A 27259-nucleotide genomic window follows, 5' to 3' on the forward strand; every position below is an offset into this window, starting at 1 on the left:
CCAGTGAGTTATTTATTTATTGTAAGCACGAAGGTGCCTGATTAAATGTCAGGGGCCCGGGCAAACGAGCTAAGGCCTTAACTTAACCCTGACACCTGGCAGTCTACATGCCGATGACTTTTAAAAAGATTGTGACGACAAAGTCTGCCCTGGTCTGTGTCATAGCTGCCTACGTCATCTGGCTGCCCTGGGTGGTGTTTTTCTTATCGCTTCATAGATATACCGTACAGCTGTCTCGTGTCATGATCTTCGGAATTTGGTTTTCCAGGGAGAATATGTTCGATTTGTTTGCACTGCTCAATTACAACGTGATACCATTCTTCTCGACTTGGATGCCAATTTTCTTCATCGGCATCGGCAGCGTCCTGATTTCCATCAAAGTCAAGATGTCTTTACACCAAAGAAAAAGATTGATGTCCACTCATGTAAAAATGGTGTGGTCACCTAGAACAACACGGACTTTGCTGATCACGTGCCTGGTTCTGTTTGTCTCCACCATCATCTCGTTCTTCCTGGCTTTTTTCAACACTAGTATTCCAGAAGGCTACTATTATTTAGAGCAAGACTGTGTTACCTTGAACTACGTATTGAATGCCTCCAGCAGTTTCTTTGTTTACATAGCAACCAATAAGAAACTGGCTTCTATATTTAGAGACATAGTCGGCAGAAACGGAAACCGAGAATTACAAACATTTAGTGGTCCTCGATAGAAGTGTTTGTTCTTGTTGGGAATACTAAGAAATTTAGGTATTCAGTAACAAATATTCGTATTCTAGTAAATATGGCTACACTAACTTAACCCATTTCTGAATAGTTATAACTTAGATATTGTATCAGATTTTTTTTATTCAACAAGTTTAACAAATGTCAATTTTTGTTTTATTTTGTTAACGTTTTTTTTTTCTATGTTTTTTTTACATCAGTGATTCCCAAACTTTTTTTGTCTCGTAGACCCCTTGCCATGTTTTCCAGTTGTCGGTAAACCACCCTGCATTTTTTGACGTGTTCAGATCTTTTTATTTTTTTTTAGTTATTTCTAGGCCATTCATTGGTGAAATTCAAATTAAAATGAAGCAAAATAAATATTACATGAATTGAATCAACACAAAAAAAAAAGCATTTGATAATAAAATTTCATTATTGTTTATGAGTTAATTTCATGAATGGACATGTTTAAATGAGATCCACTATGGTAGACCCCCATTTACAGGTCATAGACCCCCAATTTATTTTTTCACCTCCGTAGACCCCCTGGAAGTACTCGTAGACCCCGGGGGTCTATATAGACCACTTTGGGAATCACTGGTTTACATTGTGCTTTTGCTTCTATGGTACTCTGTATGCTGTTGTTTCTTTTTTACAAGAAATTTGATATTCTGTTCTATAGACACAAAATACGATTGTATATTTGGTCATATATCAGTCACTAAGTGACTACCTTTTTTTAAAAGTTAATTTCTTGTAAAACTCAGGGCCGGATTTAAGGGAGGGCATGCGTGGCTACAGCCCCAAGAACTCAACAAGCAAGGGACCTCTTATTAAAATGCACAAATTGTAAGACAAATTTCCTTATGGATAATAAAGATTATCATCATTATTATTAAAAGAGAAAAATATATCGGAATTTTGACAGGTCAGACACTTTTAAAGTATTTTATTCACATCTCTAACGCTAACACTTTTAATCTTACGTCGGGTGGCAAAAATGTCACGTGATCATGAAGTGTCCACTTATATTTGTAGCATGCTCGTAATATGTAAATACAGCTCCGGATTGACGGCAATACGTTCTACCATGGCATCACCCTCCACAAACTCAAACATATACACTTTTTTTAAAAACTAAAATATGCAAATGAAATTTGTTTTCCAAAAATGTAAAGGAAAGCAAGATGCACTACACAAAATTTCTCTATTTTTCTCTTTTAAAATATAACATGTTTTTAAATATAAGTATTAATATTCATTAGTGAGCCTTTATTATAGCTTTCGAAAGAGTGTTGGGGCATCCACATACTGAAATCAGGCCCTGGCTTAAATCTTTAAACAAATCTGAACAGTTTCGACTCATATATTGTTACAGCTTCTCTATTATATATCTACTTGTAACTCGCTAGAAATCACTATAGCACGTTATTCATCTAGGTGTCCCTGAGTTCAGCTGTAGTCACGAATAAAACAATGGAACAACTTGATAAAAACACAGAAACTTTAATGAACTTTACGGCACTTATCAAACACTGGTCTCTCCCTCTCACAAATAACACACTTCCGGTCATTCGCGCAGATGTAAAAATAGATTATACATACATACACACTTTCATCCGTGACATATATCTTACACAAACGTGCAAGCAATAATAGTTAGCCTCTTTTTTTCCGGTTCTCTCATCATTATCATCATCATCATCAAACTCTATTTGAGTGAGGGCTTGAGAGGCTCAAATCCTCTCTTGCAAAAGCCCTGGACAGAAACTCTGCTGTCTTGCGTAGTGCCTACACGTCACCATGCAGGTGCTCTTGTCAAGCAATGTTAAGTCGAGCGGTGCCTACGCTCTGCACGGATGATCACATCACATCACAAGCAGAATTGAATCTTTTTGATATGTACGCGTTCCTAGACTAATCGCAATTATATGTCAATCCATTTTTGCTATCTATATTCGGGCTATTATTCTTACAACACTGAGGTGCTTTATATATGAATTAGAGATGATCTTATCTTATCTTATATACTACGGACGTTATTTTAAAAAAGAAGATAATTATGTCCTTCGCATTTGATGTGTCAATCTAGTCATGCATGTTAATCAATGACTTAAACTCTGCCAAGTCGTTGGTTTTCCTGGCTGATTCAGGCAACCCAATTCATTCTCTTATTGCACTATGGAAGAATGAGCACTTGTACGAATTTGTTCTAGCGTATGTCTTTGTGTTTTTTCTGAGTATTTCATTAGCTTTTGTTTTTCTATTTGTAAGTTAGTTGTTAAGTGTTTTTCGTATTATAGCTACTTTACTTTTTAGTATTCTGTCCTGAGGTGTCTCTAAGTTGAGCGATTTTTACTAATGGTGTTATTCTAATCACTCTAATCAGATTGGAACATTCGTTTGTTATAAATCTCACTGCTCTATTTTGTATTTGTCCAACTTTCTTTATGTTTTCTTGAGTTAAGGGATACTACACAGAGGATGCATATTCTAATATTGGCCTAACTAAAGTTAAATAGCATTTTAATTATATATTTTTGTTTGATTTGTATAGATTTGTTTTAATAAACCCAAATGTTTTGATCTTATGATACACCATGCCTAGTTAATCAATGTACCACTCGTTTTACAGTATATTTCACGGGTGATATACAACAATACAGCTCCGGATTCACGGCAATACGTCTACCAATGGCATCACCCTCCATAAACTCAAACATATACACTTTTTTAAAAACTAAAACATGCATATGAAATATGTTTTTCCATTATTTCGTCTTGAAGTCGAAGTATGTATGGTTTCCAACTATCGCTATTTTTTTTTATGCGCAACACTTCTAGATATATTTATTTCATTATTCTTTCAATTCTAAAGTAGAGACGTCGCGATAGATGCGGTTTATGATCAAGGTGTGAAAGATGACAAGTGAATGAAGAGTGGATATTTAAAAAAAATTTTTTGTTGCATTCTTTCCATGTTTTCCCTGGCCTTCCGCTTGCCTTATGTATTTAGCTTTTACTCTCTGAACTGTCTCAACTCGCAATATGTTGCATTTATAATTTCATCAATAAATATTTTTAATGATTTGAATGACAGTTTTCTAAAATTGCAATAAATTTTCGTTCCTTTGTTTAGAATGACTGAAACGAATTTTGAAGAATTCCTCCATAGCTAGTTATATCAAGTGTTACACATAGAAAAACGGATAAATGATAATTTAGAAAACCATTTACAAAACGAATGCATTGAATATAAATATATTTCTATATACAAGTTTTTATTTATTTCAAATCCATGATAAAACAATTAATACATTCTGAATATATTTAAGAGAGCTTAATTCACGTGGTGGCCTACTGTTATATTTTTAGGTTAATCACTTTTCAATTGTTTATGATTTAATACTTGTGAATTATGGTAACTTACAAATAAAAACATAAAAAAAAGCCCACAAAAGAGGCAAGATGGCCCATAAAAGAGGCATATAAAGCCCAAAAAAGAGGCAAAGAAAAGAGGCATAAAGCCCAAGGATTCCTATGATGATAAAGCTAAAACTGAATAGCGCCAATTCTGAGGTTTCCTTTTAAAAAAAAAGAATATATTTAAGAGAGCTTAATTCACGTGGTGGCCTACTAGTTTATTATTCCAGTTGTTCTTGGAACAAGTATTCACGCTTTGCGGAACACTAGGAATCCGCGGAACACAGTTTTGGAAACACTGATATAAAATGCAAGCCTTTAAGATAGGGCATTAGGATGGGGCATTAAGATAGGGCAGGGCAGTAGGATAGGGCCATATTACATAGTTTAATAGTGCCATATTAAGGGAAACAATTACCATATTTCTATGCAGTTTGGATTAAGAACGGAGTTGCGGTTATTGAGACTTATTATGTTTAAGTTCTGCTTTTTTTAAAGCTTTTATCCTATTGCCTGTTAAACGTTACTTTCAACATGCAGAGATTTAACTAAGGTTCAGTATGGATGATCGTTTAATTTAAAAATAGGTCGATATATCAACAGAGAGACATAGATAGGAGAGACAGAGATCGGGACGACGAACAGATGAATGAATAGATTAGACAGACAGACAGATAGCTAGATCTTGGCATTCTACATCCCCAGAGATCATCATTTCCCTTGTGTGAGTAAAGAGGCAAATCCTTGATACACAGCTGCGGTCACAAGTTGGGCATCTGTAATCACCTGAGATGAACTCCAATTGGTGGCAAGGCTGGAAGGACCAGTCCTCCCGTAGAGCCTTGGCGAGAAACTCTGCTGTTAGGCGTAGTGCCTAGGCACCGTTGCACTTTCACCCTTCTTTCTACTACTGTTGTGAATGCCATCTGCATACCGGGACCTTTCCTTTACGACGCTCGGTCTCCATGTGGATCTATCCAGTACCTCTTTTTTCCTATTGTTAGTGTCAGTTTCGAAGAACTTCATGTCGCATTGGCATACATCAGTATTACACCTTAAAAGTGGACGACCAGCAGCTTTCCTGCCTTCTGTTAGATCGCCATACAGAATGTCTTGTGAGAGTTGACCTACTGGCATTTTATGAAAGTGACCAAGACAGTCAAAGCAAGATTAGATAGATAGATAGATAGATAGATAGGTAGGTAGGTAGGTAGGTAGGTAGGTAGGTAGGTAGATAGGTAGGTAGGTAGATAGGTAGGTAGGTAGGTAGGTAGGTAGGTAGGTAAATAGATAGATAGATAGATAGATAGATAGGTAGGTAGGTAGGTAGGTAGGTAGGTAGGTAGATAGGTAGGTAGGTAGGTAGGTAGGTAGGTAAATAGATAGATAGATAGATAGATAGATAGATAGATAGATAGATAGATAGATAGATAGATAGATGGATGGATGGATGCATGGATAGATAGATAGATAGATAGATAGATAGATAGATAGATAGATAGATAGATAGATAGATAAAGATAAAGATAAAGAGAGAGATTACAAATTTATTAACTTTTACTAATGTAGGTAGGTAGGTAGGTAGGTAGGTAGGTAGGTAGGTAAATAGATAGATAGATAGATAGATAGATAGATAGATAGATAGATAGATAGATAGGTAGGTAGTTAGGTAGATAGGTAGGTAGGTAGGTAGGTAGGTAGGTAAATAGATAGATAGATAGATAGATAGAGATAGATAGATAGATAGATAGATAGATAGATAGATAGATAGATAGATAGATAGATAGATAGATAGATAGATAGGTAGGTAGGTAGGTAGGTAGGTAGGTAGCTAGGTAGGTAGGTAGGTAGGTAAATAGATAGATAGATAGATAGATAGGTAGGTAGGTAGATAGGTAGGTAGGTAGGTAGGTAAATAGATAGATAGGTAGGTAGGTAGGTAGGTAGATAGATAGGTAGGTAGGTAGGTAGGTAGGTAGGTAAATAGATAGATAGATAGATAGATAGATAGATAGATAGATAGATAGATAGATAGATAGATAGATAGATGGATGGATGGATGCATGGATAGATAGATAGATAGATAGATAGATAGATAGATAGATAGATAGATAGATAGATAAAGATAAAGATAAAGAGAGAGATTACAAATTTATTAACTTTTACTAATGTAGGTAGGTAGGTAGGTAGGTAGGTAGGTAGGTAGGTAAATAGATAGATAGATAGATAGATAGATAGATAGATAGATAGATAGATAGATAGATAGATAGGTAGGTAGTTAGGTAGATAGGTAGGTAGGTAGGTAGGTAGGTAGGTAAATAGATAGATAGATAGATAGAAAGATAGATAGATAGATAGATAGATAGATAGATAGATAGATAGGTAGATAGGTAGGTAGGTAGGTAGGTAGGTAGCTAGGTAGGTAGGTAGGTAGGTAAATAGATAGATAGATAGATAGATAGGTAGGTAGGTAGATAGGTAGGTAGGTAGGTAGGTAAATAGATAGATAGGTAGGTAGGTAGGTAGGTAGATAGATAGGTAGGTAGGTAGGTAGGTAGGTAGGTAAATAGATAGATAGATAGATAGATAGATAGATAGATAGATAGATAGATAGATAGATAGATAGATGGATGGATGGATGGATGCATGGATAGATAGATAGATAGATAGATAGATAGATAGATAGATAGATAGATAGATAGATAGATAAAGATAAAGATAAAGAGAGAGATTACAAATTTATTAACTTTTACTAATGTAAAAAGCACTAAATGAGAGAGAGAGAGAGAGAGAAAATATAAAACAGAGAGTGAAAGAAAGTTATTGTTAAGATAAGTATGCCTTATAAAATGCAGTAATGGCTCTTTGGAGAAAAACTAAATAGAGTGACACTGAGAGAAAGAGACATAGGTTGTGTAAAACAATTAAAAAGTAACATTGACAGGAGCCACTTGGACCCTATATTGAAATACACAAGGAAACTTACAGTGAAAAAGCGATTGAAAAAAAAACAGAGAGAGGAGGGGGGGGGGTGAGTAAAGGAACGAGATTGTAGCTGCAGCCAGTGCGCGCGACGGAACGAAACAAAACTGAAGTAGAGAGTGAGAGACGGAGCCTGATATGTGAGAGGCGCGCGGTCAGCTTTCGTCAGAATTTCTCGGCTTGGACGTGCTATTAATGGGTGGCAACTCTAGCTCCGCAGAGTGGGAGAAGTTCTTCCCCTTGAAATCCTACCAGCACCAGTGGTCTCCACTTGGCCCTACACTTCATCGGAGTCTTGATATAAACATACGATTTACATGTAGCGGGATTCAAGGGAGGTAATTATTCTGTGCAGTAGTCGGGGAAACGGACACAGATTGAAACCACTTATGTGAGTATGTAACATACATGGGGACAGACTGCAAGAGTAGACTTTGCATGTTAATGATGTGCAAGCTGTTTTGATTTTTATTTTATAATTAGTCAGTCTTTTTTTTTTCAAAAACATTATCAAGTAGTAATGTTAAAAGTAGAGATTGCTGTAAAGGGGTGGGTAGAATAGGATACACTCACTATGAGACAGAGAGAGAGAGAGAGAGAGAGGGAGACAAAGATAGAAAGAAAATCCAAGCCATTAAACAGAGTCCCAATCTAGAACTAGCATATGTAATAGTGCTAACGTAGGCTATAGAGCTAAAATAGGCTGCAGTGCTAACATAGGTTGTAGTGCTTACGTAGATTATAGTGTCAATAGTTTATAGCGCTAACATAGAACTTTTTTTATGTTTTCATCTCTACATATATGCCTATTTGAGTAACTTTTAATTTTAATTTGAAAGTAGTCTGTGATGCTAATATAGGTTGTTGTGCTAATTCATCTTATAGTGCTAACAAAAGCTGTAATTCTAGCATAGACTGATGTGCTAACATAGGTAGTAGTCCAAACATAGCTTATAGTGCTATCAAAGGCTGTATTGTTATAACATAGGTTGTAGTGCTAAAATGAAGTTCTAATCCAAACATAGTAGTGCTTAGGTGCTTTCATAGATTGTTGTGTGGATACAAATTAAAATGAAAAGAAAGCGTTTAGTGCTTACATTTCAACCAGCAATGAAAAAGTATTAGCTGAAAAACACTTAAAGCAAAAGCAGTCAATGCTGCAAGAGACTCAACATACCCATATCTTGAGTGTGGTCGACTTTTATAAGTCTTAAATCAGTTCTAAACAGTCATCTTCGAGTACATATGAAAATATGCCGTGCTCATATTCGACCAAGAGTTAGGTGATTAGAAGGTTAAACAGCTAAAATAAGTTATAGAGCTAACATAGGTTATAGTGCTAACATAGGTTATGGTGCTAACATAGGTTATACTGCTAACATAGGTTATAGTGCTAACATAGATTATACTGCTAACATAGGTTATACTGCTAACATAGGTTATAGTGCTAACATAGGTTATAGTGCTAACATAGGTTATAGTGCTAACATAGGTTATAGTGCTAACATAGATTATAGTGCCAATAGATTATAGTGCCAATAGTTTTTGGCACTAGGGTAGTACTTTTATATGTTTTCATCTCTGCCTATATGTATGTTTGATTTAAAGTTAGTTATAGCTTATTGGAGGTGTTCCGTTTATATCTAAATAATAGCATAAGGGAAAATAGAATATATAAGCTAGGACCAAGTCATAAGCACTCACGAGCAATTACCATTTAAGAGTACAAATATTTGTCTGACTAAGCCAGGAATATATGTTTTGACAAACGGAACATTAAACTCGTTAACTAGAGTTATGGTTCGTAAGTTCTATTGACTATTTAGAGTCTTCCGTATGATAAGTGATTTAAGCATCAATAGGGATATAATTATATTTCTGATCTGTGACAGGTTTATAGCCTCATGAATATCTCTTTCATCCAAGTCTTATCTTGGCTTACGCCGCTCAACGTCTTTCCAAGAATTGTCTTTATGTTTATCAAAAGTCCTTGCAGCAACAACAACGAAGTCTCTAACACAGTGATGCACAAACTACGGCCCGTGGAGCAGTAACTCACCGGCCACTCGACACTTCTGGCTTCCAAGCCTAATGAAGCCTTAGAGGCTCGGCTCTATTTTTTAACAAAGCTTATATCAACTCACTCTGGTACAAAATTTGGACACGTTATTTCTCCCACTCCCAATTTCGGATCAAGCTGAAATTTCGCACAATTATTTCTTTTACCTGACAAAACAAGAATCAATTAAAAAAAAAACACACAAACCAATTAGTTTAATGACAGTTGGTAATTAATTATTCTGTATGGTATTGAACAAGGGAAAGAATTGTACTTCACTGAGGTTGTGGTATAAGTTGATATAGCCCCCTTTATACTTTGCTTTAAAGTTTGAAACTTACAATAACCATAAAACCATCTTCTATTTTCTTAAGCACTTCTCTAGTACAGTAATTAGTGTGTCACCTTGAGAAGGCTAGAGCCTTCGAGTTCGAATCCAGGTCGTTCAATTTTTTTTTAAATTTATAAATGCATTAAAAAGTGATCCCCTTATTTCGATATCAAACAATAAAAATGAATCACCAATAATTAATTAACTAATGGGTTAATTTTTTTAATTGTCAAGTACAATGTATAACTATGCAATGTTTCAACTTAATCGGTCGAAAATGGGAGGAAAAAAAAAAGGAAAGAGTGGATATAATCTTTGTAAACAAAATATATCGTCAATCTGCTTTAAGCAAACTATTTTTTTTTCTCGACCCTTTCCAACTTTGTCCATTTCAATTATCACATCACGTGATTTTTTGGAAATACTTTAGGACTTCATAAGAAGAGAGAATGAGGACACGTGGGCTCCTTGGGCCCCCATCTCCAGCCATCTTAACCAGGGGCGGACTGGCTGTCAAAATCGGCCCCGGCATTTCTATACCATTCGGCCCCAAACTTGAATACTATATAATGGGCATCCAATTCTACGTCTACTTGTCCTAAACATCAATTTGTTAAGTTTGATAATGTATCGATAACTGAACGCATGCACACAGTGAACACTATATCTTTATAAGAAATATAAACGTTATGTTGCTTTTTAATGGCTAAGTATGTAGAGGCCCTTCAAGGATGAAGCCTACTACGGCTGTTGGCTATTAGCCTACATTATTTCGGAAAATGTAATAAGATTAAAGTAGCATTATACTGTAAGAGTCTGTTAAAGTTGAGTTTTAAATACGACTTTCAGAGGGTCCCTTTTGCAACAGAATGCTATAAAACCTTTAAAAATGTAATACGTTCTATAGTGACATTCGTGAGGCCCTTTAGGTGGCTTTACCGGCCCATTTAGGTACCGGCCCACCGTGCATTTGCCCGAATGCTTATATAGCCAGTCCGCCCCTGATCTTAACCTTTGTACAGTATAGGCGAATGTTCAATAAAAAGAAATCCCTTATTTGATGGTGACATTCGATAAACTTCCTCACAGAAGGAGATCAATAAACAATTTCATAATAATATTTTTTTTTTAAAGTTAATTTAAATCAATGCTGCGATTGTATCAACCGATTCTCAACAGCACAGAGATCAGGACAAGTGATTATGGTTAGTGGTTAGGGTTAGGGTTAGTGGTATTTGCATTTCGTCATATAGACAATTTGTCTTTATTTTATCAGACACTCCACACACACACACGCACACACTCATAATCAGCTTCTCTTTTAACTGCCTGAAAAAAAACATGGGATATGTCCACATAAGGCCTCGGTTCATGAACACTCAGAAATGACCATTCTGTGGGACATCAGTTAATGAGCACTCTGAAATGACCATTCTGTGGGACATCAGTTAATGAACACTCAGACATGACCATTCTGTGGGACATCAGTTAATGAACACTCTGAAATTACCATTCTGTGGGACATCAGTTAATGAGCACTCTGAAATGACCATTCTGTGGGACATCAGTTAATGAACACTCAGACATGACCATTCTGTGGGACATCAGTTAATGAACACTCTGAAATGACCATTCTGTGGGACATCAGTTAATGAAAATTTAGAAATGACCATTCTGTGGGACATCAGTTAATGAACACTCTGAAATGACCACTCTGTGGGACATCAGTTAATGAACACTCAGAAATGACCATTCTGTGGGACATCAGTTAATGAACATTCAGAAATGACCATTCTGTGGGACATCAGTTAATGAACACTCTGGGAAACCCTGGTTTGAATAAACACTCTAAAAAATATTTTACTCTTAGAAATGAGAAAGTAGAATGCATATTAAAGAAATTATGTTTTCAAAGAGATTGAACTGAGACTTTGACTTCGTTTACAATCTTACGTTCGTTTTAAACTGTTTTCGAAATAACTTCAGAAGTGAACATCAGTACATCATGGTCCATTCCTCCCGCAGAACGGCAGGGCAGAGTTCAAACCCCGGAGCATTAAGACAACATTCAAGAGCGTATACCACACAACTATGTGCTATTATGGGTCAATGTAACTGCTGGTAGACAAATAAACTGTTTCAGGTGTAAGATATCTTACCTAAGAAACTTAAAAAAAAACTTGACAAAAAAAAAAAAAATAACTTCCTAAATACAACTTTATTTACAATATAGACGAAATGAACTTGTGATAAAATGAAATAAAAGTAGTAGGCTTTAGTAATAATATCTTTTAACAAAATCTAGCTCATTACAATAACACAACCGTTCAGTCTCACGTTCTGGAGTCGTCTCCCCCTAACAAAGACCAAGTGACGACAATGTCACCTATGTTACATCATTCACAACCAACCGCTAATCTCTTCCCACCGTCACCATAGAAACACACACACTATGCCACCATCCATAGTGTGATGAATGTTTTTATTACAAATTATAATTGAATATAAAAGACCGTCTTATAATTAATTAAAAATCTAAAAATAATTAGATTTAAAAGCCTGAATGACTAGAAAAAAAACGTATCAAGAAAGAATGTAATGAAATAATTAGACTTCATTTCCTTTATTAATGTGAAACTAAAAAAAAATTATCTTTCCCATATATTATTATCATTGGGGGGCACTGCTGTGGATTATTTCACTACTTCATGTCATTCAGGATCCAAAGCTTTTCTTTAAAAAAAAATGCAGCGCTTAAAATTTCTGTATTTCTTTAAATGCCATTAATACCAGTATCCGTCTCTGTTAAACGAGCTGTTTTGGTGTCAATACAGAATTACAGTTCTGCTGTTAGGCCTCTAAAGGTCACCACAACTCTGGAGGAATGGAAAGCACTTAAGACATATTGACACAATATTGACACAATTCGGCTGGGCAGGGAATCAGAGACTAGAACACGACTAGACCATTTCTTTGTCCGAGTACCCTGGGTCCAGACATGCGGTCAGCCGATCCCGACATGGTGGCTGGTCTATCTGATAGAGGATGATTAGACTTCTGATGTCTATAGGGAAAACTGGGAGGAGGAAACGATGATTGCTGGGGAGGGGGGAGACACATATGTCTTGTAAGTATTAGTAGGGGGAGGGGAGACATATGTCTTGTAAGTATTTGAGGGGGGGGGGGAGAAGACACATTTGTCTTGTAAGTATGGGGGTGGGGGGACACATGTCTTGTAAGTATTTGAAGGGGGGGGGGGGGAAGACACATTTGTCTTGTAAGTATGGGGGTGGGGGGACACATATGTCTTGTAAGTATGGGGGTGGGGGGGGACACATATGTCTTGTAAGTATGGGAAAGGAGACGAGAAGTACTAAGAGTGTTAAACGTTGGTCGGCTACCATGGTACCGTGGAGACAGGACAAAATCTAGGACATTTGACCTCGACATTAAACTGCTAACGATGTGTTTATATCACGAACCTTAACTATCAGTTTCAGTTGTATTTTTTTATATATGCAAGCAGTTGCATTTCCTGGAGCAGGCGATATAGTTGACGAGGGTATGTTGTGGCCAGCAAAACGACCGCTTTTATTTCCTGAAGTTTGGGTACCCAAGTAGAGGTTGGTGGCCTCCCTGACTTGAGTCCCGATTTTGAATCATTAAAAACTAAAACCAGGACTGGAAATGAAACCCTCTGAGTCTGCAGGCCTTGTTCCGGGCTGTATTGGGCAGGTGGGGCGTTTTATCGGTGTTATTTATCTTATAAATTACAGAGGTTACTTCAAAAATGATATATGGGTACATACATAGTGGCACAGTTTAGATGTCCCATTCATTTCCGAGACGTTTTCGGAAATGCATCAGCTAGTCACGCAGGGGTTCTCAACTTGTGGGTCGCGACCCCCTTGGGGGTCGATAGACGATTTGCAAGGGGTCGCCTAAGACCATCGAAAATATGGATTTTTTTTTGTCTATTCTTCTTTTGCTGTGTGTGTGGGGAGGGGGGGGGGTCGCGGCCGAGTGGGGGATTCTAAAAAGGGGTCGCTGAGCTTAAAAGGTTGAGTACCGCTGAGCTAGTGTATATTTAGCTTCGTTTTGGCTTTCCCATGATATGATTTTTAGGGCTGTTTTAATGAAGCTTAAACAGTAGACATTTTTAAACAGTTATACTCAAAGTATACTGTGAATCAGATATACTTTTTGACAGCATATGTTGTAATGTTGTCATTGTGTTGCAAGGTTGCTGCTATGAGTTGTGTCGTTACGTTATTGTTATGTCTTTGTTACGTATCGTCCCGACTCACTTCCGGTCTGTAGATCCTATAATAAAACCGATGTTTATGACGTTTGGAAAGATACAGGCACACGTGACCTGGGGTGAACTGATATAGAGCGGTGCGTTTGACCTTTCTCTTAAGTATCTCGCGGCACTTAACGCACAGATCACGTGATCATTTACCTGGACCAGTGACTAGCACGTGTGAGCGCAAGGCTTCAAGTGGAGGGGATGTCAACACCTCCAGTGTCGAGGGAAGGCTACTCACTGCTGAAGGTGTTTCTAGTTGAGTATGATAATGGCAATTGGAGTACTTCATCCATCTGGAACATTTATCTGGAACATTTATCAGGAACATTTATCAGGAACATTTATCTGGAGCATTTATCTGGAGCATTTATCTAGAACATTTATGTTGAACAATTATCTGGAACATTTATTTGGAACATTTATTTTGAATATTTATCTTGAGCATTTATCTGGAACATTTATCTGAAAAATGTTTCTTAAGTACAGTGTATATAAATTAACATTTACTCACATAGAATTTGTATGCTTAAGTAAGACTAAAATAATTTTTCTTTTTTTTTCCGTTTTCTTTGTTTGTTTTTTATTGTTTTGTTTTGTTTGTTTGTTTGATTGTTTTTCTTTTTTTTTTTTTTTTTAAGTTTTTTTTTTTTTAAGTTTCAGCTATGAATAAGATTATGTACTTGTTACCGTGAATGTACAGAAACCCGTTTTACAACTAATTGTCTTCATGTCCGCCTTCAGTCACGATATGACTTTGGATCAACTCATGGAAATAAGATGAATGCCTGGGCATAAGGTGTGGTCGTAAAGATGACGCTCTTGTTATTGCATTGTAGTACTTCTAGTCACTGATACGTAACGTTATTTGATTAGTACTGATACTTTACGTTATTTGATTATGGGTGCGATTCCACCTTGGCAAAATATTGTGTACACCCCGTTCAAGGTTGTTATCTCCCCCTGACAACAACCATCTTTCATTAACTTGTGGAGATTTATTCATCTCGTGTAATTGAAGCCTTAATTCTAGTGCCAAGATAAACATATCATCATCTGACTGGAAGAATCCAATATTTGCTGGTTCGCATTCATACAAAAGGAAATTACTTCAAGAAACCGGATGTTTACACAAGCAGACGTCGCTGTTATACAATAGCCATTGCGGAAGCCTGCATTCATTGGACAGAAAATACCAACATGGCGGCAACATTGTTTTTTTTTTGTTTTTTTTTTATTAGTTTTCTGTTTGTTTAGAAATCATTAGTTTCAGAAATAGGTTTGATTCTCATAAACATTGGCTTAAAGTTTCCTACTGTTTTAATGACGTGTTCGAGTATCGACTGGAACTACTCTGTTAACTCTTATCTTATCTTATCTTATATTATACAGACGTTACTTCAAAAAAAATATAATGATGATTACGTCCTACGCGTCATGCATTTAGTCATGCATTTTATGCATTTTAACCAATGACCAAAATTCTGCCAAGTCGCTGGTTTTCCTGGCTAACTCAGGCAACCCATGCCATGCTCTAATAGCACTAGGGAAGAAGTAATATGTGTACAGATTTGTCCTAGCATATGGGATTTTATTAAATTTTGTTTTTGTATTTGAAGATTATGGTTCAGTGTTTTATGTATAATTGCTACTTTACTTTTGAGTCTTCTACCCTGAAGGCTTTTTAAATTTAGTGATTTTACTAAAGGTGTTACTCTAGTCAAATGTGAATATTCGTTTGTTATGAATCTCACTGCTCTATTTTGTGTCTGTTCCAGTTTCTTAATGTTTTCTTGAGTTGAGGGGTCCCAAACGGAGGATGCATATTGTATTATTAGCTTAAAAAAGGTTAATTAACGATTTAGTTTTTATGTTGCTACTTGATTTATAGAAATCTCTTTAATAAACCCTAACGCTTTGTTTGATTTTTTGATAGTTTCATCAATATGGCGATTCCATGACAGTTTTTCATTTATCTCAGCCAAGAGAAGTAACTACTGCTACGTTTTGTGATTCCTAAATGTTATGTCTATAACTCTATAGCTCCTTAGATTTTAGATTATCTCAAGTGGGTTGGAGTAACCAGACCGGGTAATTGAAAACTGATCGACAGGTCCAGAATGTAAATTTTAGCCTGTCTGGCCGAGTCAGTATGACGTTCCAGGGGGTTGACTCGTGAAAAGGTTTTCACACTCGCCAGCTATATACCGTTACTGTGTTACAGAGTGTACTGACCCAAGCCAAATGTAACTTAAAAATCTTCCAACATTCATAATATATATAAGGTGAAGAGGTCCACACTTACAACTAAACATCTCAATAATTTAGACGTTATTTCCCTTTTATCAAATGAAATAATTAATTAACAATTATCAATAGACTACTTGGTTAGTTTTTCTTATTGATTAATGTTTTGTTAGGTACATTAACTTTAAAGTTTCTACTTGATCCGAGAATGAGGGTTGAAGATAGGACGTGTACAATTACCTAAGGGGACCTAACCCTACATATTTACCCATATATGTGAGTACTAAGGATTAATTTCCATTGTTGGTATATGGCAAAATAATAAACTACAAGTAATTTATACCCTAATTGGTTAATTTTCTTACTTTTATTTTATATATGTATACCGTAATATGATTAATAATTATAATAGATTAGTTAAATTTATAAAAATGTTATTTAACCTTGGTTAGGCCAATAATAGAATATGCATCCTCCGTTTGGGACCCCTCAACTCAAGAAAACATTAAGAAACTGGAACAGACACAAAATAGAGCAGTGAGATTCATAACAAACGAATATTCACATTTGACTAGAGTAACACCTTTAGTAAAATCACTAAATTTAGAAAGCCTTCAGGACAGAAGGCTCAAAAGTAAAGTAGCAATCATACATAAAACACTGAACCATAATCTTCAAATACAAAAACAGAATTTAATAAAATACTCTGAAAGACACAAAGATAAAGGCACATTCCTCGTCCCATATGCTAGGACAAATTTGTACAAATACTCCTTCTTCCCTAGTGCTATTAGAGCATGGAATGGGTTGCCTGAGCTAGCCAGGAAAACCAGTGACTTGGCAGAATTTAAGTCATTGGTTAATATGCATGACTAAATGCATGACGCGTAGGACGTAATCATCTTCTTTTTTGAAGTAACGTCTGTATTATATAAGATAAAATCATTATTTTTCTTTGTTTTTGTGGCTGATATGGGTCGCATTATAAGGACACTTATATTTACATTAAATGGAACAATATTATTAATGAAAGTATGCGTGTGTGTGTTTACAATGTTACAATAGATTATAACTATATACTGTAATTTTCCCAGTCATTTTATCCCCGGTCACTTCATCCCACTTTATCCCCGGGTCATTTCATCCCCTGTTCTTTTCATCATCTGATCATTTTATCTAACAAAGTGTAATCGTAGAAATCATGAAAAAGCAACATGAAATATATTAACTTTTTTATTTACATGACAAAAAGTGTAACACATTAGATAAGAATAACATTTAATGCCACTAGAGACTATACAAATGTAACATTTATAGCTATATACATGTCATGTAAAACAGTTTTTATGCAGAGCATAATGCACAGAGATAAATAGGCTATTGTAAGTACAGAAGACGATCCATCGATTTATATTGCTGAACAATGTTTGTAATTCACCTTGCCTGTAACACAATTTACAACTTTAATGTTTAAAAGAATTTAAAGCAAAACATATAGGCGACATGATATCATGTGGATGGGTGAAGTCAGCATTAATTAGAAAAAAAGTAAAACCTTATTTCAAGGCTAAAAATGACGCGCCCATTTTCAAGAAAGAGCTTTGAAAAAAAAAAAAAAAAAAGTAAAAGATGGTCGTCAAGAGTTATCAGCGGCATGATCATAATTATTCCGCAACACCTTGGCCTTTGACCATTACGTCATGGGCAGGGCAATATTATAATATTACATCCCCCACATCCAATGGAAGCGCTATAGCTAAGTACACACCTAGATTTGCAATATAATATAAGATTTTTCATCAAGAATGTAAAGTGGAAGGGGAAACACTATAAACGCATTAGTAACATGTCAAAAATATCAAAACGCATTCTACATAATCCTATTTATATATTAGATGAAATGAAGGCTTAAAATCATAGCCTTAACAGCACAATTAAACAATGAATAAGAAAAAATATTTAATTGGGGATGAAATAACCGGAGTAGAAATGCCCAAGGATGAAGTGACCGGGGATGAAGTGACCGGAGATGAAATGACCGGTCACCATACTGTAGTCACTGTAGTGTATGTGTGTGTTACAAGAGGGAAAAAAATGTGATGTGAAATTCTTAATTATCATTAGCACCCGAAAAAGAAATAGCCGCTATTAGTTTGGCGTGGTCTGTCCTCCGTGCGTGCAGTTTAGATCTCAAAAAGTAGGAAATAGAATGAAAATCTTATATTATGACATTTTAGATTTTTAAAAGTTCTGGTGCCACGACGAATTAAATCTGTTCTAAACGCGAAACTTTGATTTTTTTTAAATAAATACACGTGTAAGGTGCAAGTTTTTTAAAAATAGAAATACACCATTTTTAACTGTTCAAGGGGGGTGGTTATATTATAAGGGAAGTATTATTTCTGAATATACAGATTACAGTATATAGAGATTTGTTCTTGTTTTCTTTTTATATAAATAATGTTACAGAAATATTTCTATTACTAAATTAAGTGACTTGTTACACAAGATATTGACATTTTAAATAAAGTGTTTCCTTTTTTTTTTTTTTAAAGAATGTAGTTAGTAGGCCTTTGTACATACGATGAATATATTTTTGAACAAGACTTAATTAGTTTTTTGGGGGGTTATGTTTGTTATAATAAAAAATTGCAATCAGTAGTGTATAGTGATCCAAGAACTAAACTGTTAACTACATAAAGTTTTATTCTTCCATTAGTTTGCAGCTACCACTAAAAATAAAGATGGCTCTTTCAGACCTTACAATCCATGGGGGGCTGATGACGTTAAGCTCATCTGTTTCTTTGGCAGAAGGTTATGAGGGTTATCATGTGGCCAGAAGACGCAAATACAAAAACAAAATTTAATAAAATACTCTGAAAGACACAAAGATAAAGGCACATTCCTCGTTCCGTATGCTAGGACAAATTCGTACAAATACTCCTTCTTCCCTAGTGCTATTAGAGCATGGAATGGGTTGCCTGAGCTAGCCAGGAAAACCAGTGACTAGGCAGAATTTAAGTCATTGGTTAATATGCATGACTGAATGCATGACGCGTAGGACGTAATCATCTTCTTTTTTGAAGTAACGTCTGTATTATATAAGATAAGACAAATGTATGTCAACATCCAAAAAAATCTAGAAGATTGAAATTCCAGTTTTTACTGGTTTTTCCAACTCGACATCCCTCGTTCCGGAGTCATCGCTTTATGACTCCCTCCCCCTCTCCACCATAACGCAAGTAGAAGATAGTCAAAAGATTGAGAGAAAAAAATTAGTCATTAAAATTGATTAGGTAGATTTTCAATATCTGCTCGTGGGACTACGATTCAACAGTTCCTAATACCTCCCAATGTTTCGTCCGTGTCGGACCCATGGAATCAATATTTCACTCTGCAAGCATCTGTCATCTTGAATGTCACTCACTCTCTTGGCACGTTAAGAATTTTTTGCTTATCGACTGATTCCCAGCCCGATCGCATAGATCGAGGACAATAACCAGTTAAACAGTAAGGTACTAATGCTTGTTTACGCCTATCTGAAGCTTTTCTAATTTAGGATTTCACTGAACCATCATTGACTAATTGAAGTAAATTGGAATTCTTACTTTCCTATTTATTATTTTTATTCTTACCACGTCGTAACAGGTTCGATCACATGTTTCTTTTTTGAATTGCATGGAATTTTGTGTTAATTACACTTTTCCACTTCTAAGCCGAGTGACGTAGTGGAAAGTTTTTATTTCATTTGACGTCATTCGTAATGATTTTATTAATTGAAATACTATAAGAACTCGTGCGCCAGTGTTTATTAACCCTAGCTCGTGTTGAAAAAGATATTGTTACTCTAACCATGCAGTGTGACGTAGTTGAAAGTTTTTTTTTTGTTCTAGTGATGTCATATGGAATTATTTCATTAATTGAATTGCTACAAGAGCTCGTGCGCCAATGTCTATTAACCCATTCAACTTTCTCATATTAAAAAAGTCACTTTTAGTCTTAAAAGGCAGTGTGACGTAGTGAAAAGTGTTGTTTTTTATTAGACATCATTCGGAATATTTCTTATGCCCCTGAGTTTGTGTGATAACACAAACTGTCTTTGTCATCTTGTCATTTATAAATATGTAATTTAGCCCATTTGACTGTTTTTATGTATGACGGTGCGTATGTACAGCTTTGTGTAATAACAATAATATAATGGTTTTATATTGGCAGATATCATCACTCCTCCAATGAGACCTTCAGAGGCGATGACCCTTGTGCATAAATTAACAACCACTCTAGCTCCGCTAAGAACCTACTTAGTAAATTGACAACACTACTGGAACAAGTAGATAAAACCAGAGGGAAGGGAGAGTTGCTGCGTTAAACGTGGAACACAAAAGAGTTCACTAAAATCTCGCTAAAACATCGTCCAGGAATCCATTTGACATGAGATAACATGGGAAGTCGTCTGAGAGAAATCGTGGAACTGCGTAACGAACTGTTCCGGAATACGTTCCGTCACGGTTTCAGGAAGTCGTTGAGTAAACTTAGTCGTCCCGGAAAATCGTGAGTAAGAAACAGAGGCGTGGAGAAAACAAACCAGGACTTACGCAAGATGGTCGCAGCACTTCCGGTCAGACTCAAGGACTCACTTAAGATGTCAATTTGCCTGTTTTTTCTGATAATGGTCTTGCCAGGTCAGTATTTTTGTACTTTTTATATCCATTAAGAGATTTACTTTTTACAAAGCTTATATCAACTCACTCTGTCTGTCTGTCTGTCTGGTAAAAAGGGTGCACACGTTATTTCTTCCACACCATTCTCGGATCAAGTTAAAACTTCGCACAATTATTCATTGGCATAGAGCAGACATGAATCAATAAAAATAAAAGTAAATACATAGTCAATTAATTACTGGTAATTCACTATTTTGTTTGATACAACATGGGAAACTAATCCTTCAGTATTCACAGATATGGCTACATTTGTTGGGTTTAATTCCCTTAAATAATTGTTAACGCTATTTCTCTCTTACGCATTCTCCGATCATGTTGATACTTTAAATTATTTAGTGTACCTAACAAAACATGAATCAATTAGAAAAAAATACCTAATTAGTCAATTAATTATTGGTAATTAATTATTCTGTTTGATGTCGAATAAGGGAAATAACTTCTACGTTTTTATTGATGAAGTTTTAAGATAAAAATCCTCCTCCTTTACATAAGATTGTTTTGTTTTTTTTTAAATAAAAGGATTTTTTAAATATTTTGTCTCTTCGTTAAATTTGAATAATGAACGCAATGTAAAGACATGAAAAGACATAAAATCACAGGGGCAAAAATTGGTTATATTTAAAGTCTGGCTTTTACTTAATTATTGGAGATATTCACGATGAACCAAGAAATGTCAAGGACGCTATATGAAAGTTGATTAGTGCCAACTAAGTAGAACAGAATTGAGCTGCAAGTCTAATAATACCTCAATGTGTGGCAGTTCAAACCTTTTTTATTATCGTTGCTATTTTTGTTAACAAAAGCTTATAGGTCTGGCAACTCACTGCCAAAATGTTGACATGTAAATGTGTATTTATTTTTTATTTTAAACCAGTATCATTAATTGTAATGCGGAGCTTGACATGGGCTATAACTATATTGTTTTATTTAAAGATCTTTAAAGTAGACATTTTTTATGCTGCTGTCATGGACAGATAAAAAAATAAATAAATAGAAATATTGAAGAAACAAATATTGAATGTCTCCAAGGTCAGACGAATTATTCTGCACTATAGTTGACACTGGGAGTTACTTCGAGGGACACTTAAAACCCTCTAGCAATTATCTTTGGAGATACTGTTACCAAGACAGATCATCTAAACCTTAAATTAGCTTTTTTGGGGAGGGAGGGGGGGAATGTCCAGAAAAAAGAAAAAGACAGACTGAGGGTCCAGCCGCCTGATTTTATTTATTTATGTCTTAATTTTGTAGCCAGACAGACTTGTTAAGTTGGAATAGCTGAAGGGGGTGGGGGGTGGAGGGCTAAGGGGTGACGTCACCAACGGGCTTGTTTGAGAACAGTTTCCATGTATGACGTTCCTGACAGCTGGATTTCAGGACGTGTACTTGGTGAGACGTTCTTGCCTTGTAGAAGTGTGTGTGACGTCAGTGGATTATTTATTTTGTGGACGGACTCAATGTCGCGGTTGGATTGATCTGAGGACGTTTTATGTGAGTGGGACGTATCTGAATAACTTCTTTCAGAAAGTGTTCTCGATAAGCGGTTACTACTATCACGTTGTCATGACAGGAGACAAACAAGACATCGTCCAATTAGATGAGAGCGATCGCAAGCATCCATTCTTCAAATGTATATTATGTAAGAAGGGATGGTACTGACAATGACAATGGTTTCTATTCCGAAGATTAAGGATGAGTGCTGTGTTTCACATGACTACACAACCTGCATATTTTGTCTTATATCATGCAGACAAATCCGTTGTCTGCCGGCGGTCTATTTAAGTTTTCCTCTTCTGTGCATGTCTTTAATAAGGACTTTTTTTTAGAGAGACATAGAAATATATTGATAGAGTTCAGCTCATTGCTTCAGAGATTTGTGATGACTATATCTAAACCTGACTTTACAATTTTTTTACCAAAAAGTGGATTCATGGCTGGAACATAAACTCTATTTTTGTTTCCACACTTTTCTAAGTGAATGAGTGGTAAGGCTCTCGTCTTCTAAACCGAGGGGTCACGGGTTCGAATTCTGGTAAAGACTGGGATTTCAAATTTTGGGATCTCTAAGTCCACAATGGATACCTGACATTAGTTGGGAAAAAGTAAAGGCTGTTGGACGTTGTGCTGGCCACATGACACCGTCGTTAACCGTGGGACACAGCAAAGGATGACCTTTACATGATCTGCTCCCATTTTCTGAAAGGGGAATTTACTTTTTGCTATCCTTGTTGTATGTAAAAATCAGATATTTTATAGAATGGGAGACATTTGTATTATATTACATTAGTATAGCCACTTGACACGCGTTGTTATACATCTAGATTAGGTCGTTTTATTGATATTGAAATCTTTTCTAAAGCTCGCTCTCTCTCTCTCTCTCTCTCTCTGTGTCTCACTCTCTACACAGTCTTCTAGTTCTATCTATTGCTCTTTTTATCTATCTATCCATCAGTGTCTCTTTCTCTTTCTTTCTTAATATACATGTATATATCTATCTAATCCCTCTCTCACACGCTCTCTCTCTCTCTCTCTAAGTCTCTGTGTGTGTTTGTGTGTGTGTGTGTGTGTGTCTCTCTCTCTAAGTCTCTGTGTGTGTTTGTGCGTGTGTGTCGCTCTCTCTCCTGAGTCTCTGTGTGTGTTTGTGTGTGTGTGTGTGTCTCTCTCTAACTTTCTGTCTCTCTTTCTCTCTCTCTCTCTCTCTCTCTATATATATATATATATATATATATATATATATATATATATATTCTTCTATTTCTATCTATTGTTCTATCTTTATCTATCTCTTTCTCTGTCTTATCTTTTGCTATATTTTTATCTCTAACTCTGTTTCACGCCCTATCTTTCGCTCTTTCGTTGTCTAAATGTATATATATATAAATATATTTATATATCACTATTCCTCTATCTCTCTCACTTTCTGTCTCTCTCTATCTCTTTCTCTCTCTGTCTTTCTCTCTCTCTTTCTCTCTCTCTCTCTCTTTTTCGCTCTGTCTCTGTCTCTGTCTCTCTCTGTCTCTCTCTCTTTCTCACTCTCTTTCTCTCTCTTTCTCTTTCTCTCTCTTTCTCTCTCTCTCTCTTTCTCACTCTCTTTCTCTCTCTCTGTCTCTCTCTCTCTCTTTCTCTTTCTCTCTTTCTCTCTCTGTCTCTCTCTATTTGCTACTTTGTTTTACATTCCTATTAGTGTCTCTACACGCTTGCCCTTCCAGCTTCTAGTCTTGCATTCAGAGTTACTTTAAAATGTTTTTTTCTTTTCTTTTTTTTTTGACTCCAATTTTTTATGTATTTATTTTTACTCGGCTGCGTCTAGAAATCAAATATGACTATAAAAAATATATATCCGTAAATCTGCCACACTTGTGTATCAGCACCAGCTGTCTGTAGTGATCAAGGATAAAGCTCCACTGAGTTTAGCTTCACTCCAAGACTTTTTTTTTTTTGTAATTAAAAAAAAAAAGTCAATTTACGTTTTGAAATAGTTTAGAGGAAGTGTCACGTGACTTCTTTGTAGCAGACGATATTTCAATGAACTTAACAAGTCTTAGTTTTTGTTTGTCTTTCATTTATTTTTAGAAAGTAGAATCAAGGGATATAACTGTCGTAATTCATCAAGTTCTGAATAGCGGAGTAGTTTTACATCAGTTCAGATAATTCTAGCTTGAGATAACAAAGTACTTTTAAAGTAAACAAGTAGACATTTTCATTTGTGGTAGATAGATTAGTTTGAGACTAAACAAGTCGTGATATATATAAGTTATTGATAAAGTTGTCGTAGACCAAAAGGCATCGAGAGGTAACAGTTATAGGTAAAGTGGTTTTATACTAGATAGGTTAGTGATATATACGTATATATCAATGCGCGTAGATTATGGACTGGATAAGTTGACGGAATTTTAGACTTTAATAGTTCAGATCTGGATAGTGTAGCTGCAGTAAAACTAGTCATATAGTCTCAAGTTAAGATCTATACTTTAATTTAGTTTACTTGTAAATAATCTAATGTTATAATCTCAGGTTAGTGCAACATACTCATTCTGACGGACATTTTTTTATTTATCTATTATGAGTGTCGTGTTAAACGCCTACTAGTCACATTTACCCTGAAAACATTCTCTTTTCTTATACCATTCATAGAACATAATTTGACACAATAAAGTTTTCACACGCTAAACAGCATACACTGGTAACACCGGTAGTAATAATTTACTCTTTATTATCCATAAGGAAATTTGTCTTACAATGTGTGCATTACACCAAACAAAAAACATTATGATGAAACAAACTCTACACTTTAAAGCACAAGACCGAACTATTTTGAATTACTGGCGAATCCTTCTGAGAAACTGATATGAATACAATATTTTCAATCCACATTTCACACTGAATCAATTCATGTCATTTTATACAATGCTTAGGCAAAGTAGGGAATGAAGAAATCATTTTGTACTTGACATGAAAGCGTCATTTGAATGCTAGCTAATATTTGAGCCATTTTTTACAAAGCTTATATCAACTCACTCTGTCTGTCTGTCTGTCTGGCCAAAAGTTTGTACACAATATTTCTCTAACACCCAATCTCGGATCAAGCTAAAATTTTGCACAATTTATTTTACCTGACAACACAAGAATCATTTTTTTTTAAATCAACAAAATGGTTAATTAACTATTGCTAATAAATTATTTTGTTTGGTATCCCAAACAAGGGAAGAAATAGTACTTAGATGAAGTGGCGCTATAAGCTGAATTATTCCCCTTTATAGTAGATTGTCGTCTGAGACTTAGTGAATGCAAACATGAAATAGAAATAATAGATAACTCCATGTTCATAGACTCTTCGCTAGCAGAGCGGTTACCGCGTTGGCCTGAGAAGACTAAGAAAAATTTAGCCCACAAGTTTGAATTCAGGTCGTTCCTTTTAAAAACAAAAATACATTTAAAAGCGATCACCCAGATACCCCTTTCTTTCTCACCCTACCCTCTTTCCAACTGGTCCAGACAACCGATAGGATCATAGCGTATTGAGAACGCTAAAAGCATGAAATAGCACTAAACAAAAACAATTAGTAAAACAAATATTTCTAATCACGCAGATATATTATTGTTATTCTAGATCTATTACAAATTTAATTACAAGATTGATCCAAAATAATTGATACAATTAATCTAAGCTTTGTTTGTTTATTCGTTGATGTTTTTTTAAATTTTGTTGTTGTTTTTAAGTTGTTTTTTTTTTTTGTTTTGTTTTGTTCTGTTTGTTTGTTTTGTATATTGCTTGTTTTTTAATTGTATTATTTTATAAGAAAATGTATTAACCATTTTTTTAATGGTTTTTAAAAGAATCGAATATTCTGGAACTATGGCCTGTATGAATCAATGATGGAAGTAATAAATGACCATGTCTGGACAAGAGGTCAGGGGAGGTAACAAAGGGTAGATCTCAATTCAGGCTTTCACGTCAACTTGGTTATCTTGGTCTGATCAAGGGGAGGTAGTCTAGACGAGTCTTTTGCAGACGTAGCCATGCCGTGTGAGCAGAACCGGAAATGAAGGTCAACATAGCAAGAACAGATTTTATTTTTTTTTTTACCTTGACTAGCCTTGTCTAGAGTGCAGGGAAATATTGAAATAAATCATTTAAAAGGAATTGTGATTTCTGAAGAGATGTTAGTTTAAGGAAGTAAGCCTATTGACAAAGAGGACATGCAAAAGATTCAAACAACACACCTAGTGACATATTGTTTAAATAGAACATATGAGGACGTTAGGTAGATTTAGGTTCAGTATCAATATATTTCAAATTTCACCCAGCAGAGGTCTTAGCGATTTCGCATCAGTTTTTCTATTAGAAAACTTGGGTCCACGAGATATGTTCCCTTAGTTGACCAACGGCTAAACAGATGACAAGCTATAACTTTATGACGTCTCGTGATTGATCGGTTGTTATTGTTAGGAAATAGAAGCACTGGATAGATCCACATGGAAAGCTACCATACCGGCAGTGGCGTAACTAGGGTAGGGGAGGAGGGGCGAGAATTTGAAAATCCCTCGGGCCCTCACTTGATAAGTGTTTTTTTTACATTAAATATTAAATACTATGCAAAATGCGACCCCCAAATAATTAAAATTCCTAGCTACGACCCTGCATACCAGGAAATGTCCTGGATAGCGAATACTGTACACTCCAGAAGTAGTAAGAAGAGTGAATGTGTTGTTTTGTCTAAGACCTAAGTTATGTATCAGGAGGTGCGGTGGCTTAGCGGTAAAGCACTTGGCTTCCGAACCAGGGGTCCCGGGTTCGAGTCCCGGTGAAGACTGGTATTTTTAATTTCGGGATCTTTGGGGCCTCTGAGTCCACCCAGCTCTAATGGGTACCTGACATTAGTTAGGGAAAAGTAAAGGCAGTGGTCGTTGTGCTGGCCACATGACACCGTCGTAAACCGTAGGCCTCGGAAATAGATGACCTTTACATCATCTGCCCTATAGAC

General features: G+C 35.7%; 1 protein-coding gene across 1 annotated transcript in view; it reads left to right on the top strand.

The window, feature by feature from the left end:
- The first annotated feature begins 6913 nt into the window (after positions 1–6913).
- LOC129926902 (acetylcholine receptor subunit alpha-like) overlaps positions 6914–27259 on the top strand; it is a 75117-nt gene continuing 54771 nt past the window's right edge. The window contains exons 1-2 of the mRNA XM_056033434.1: positions 6914–7501; positions 20269–20735. Of these exons, the coding sequence (XP_055889409.1) occupies positions 20654–20735 (82 nt within the window). The 5' untranslated portion in view covers positions 6914–7501; positions 20269–20653. The remainder of the gene's footprint in view (positions 7502–20268; positions 20736–27259) is intronic.

Source organism: Biomphalaria glabrata, chromosome 6 (genome assembly GCF_947242115.1).
Source record: "Biomphalaria glabrata chromosome 6, xgBioGlab47.1, whole genome shotgun sequence".
Taxonomy (NCBI): domain Eukaryota; kingdom Metazoa; phylum Mollusca; class Gastropoda; family Planorbidae; genus Biomphalaria; species Biomphalaria glabrata.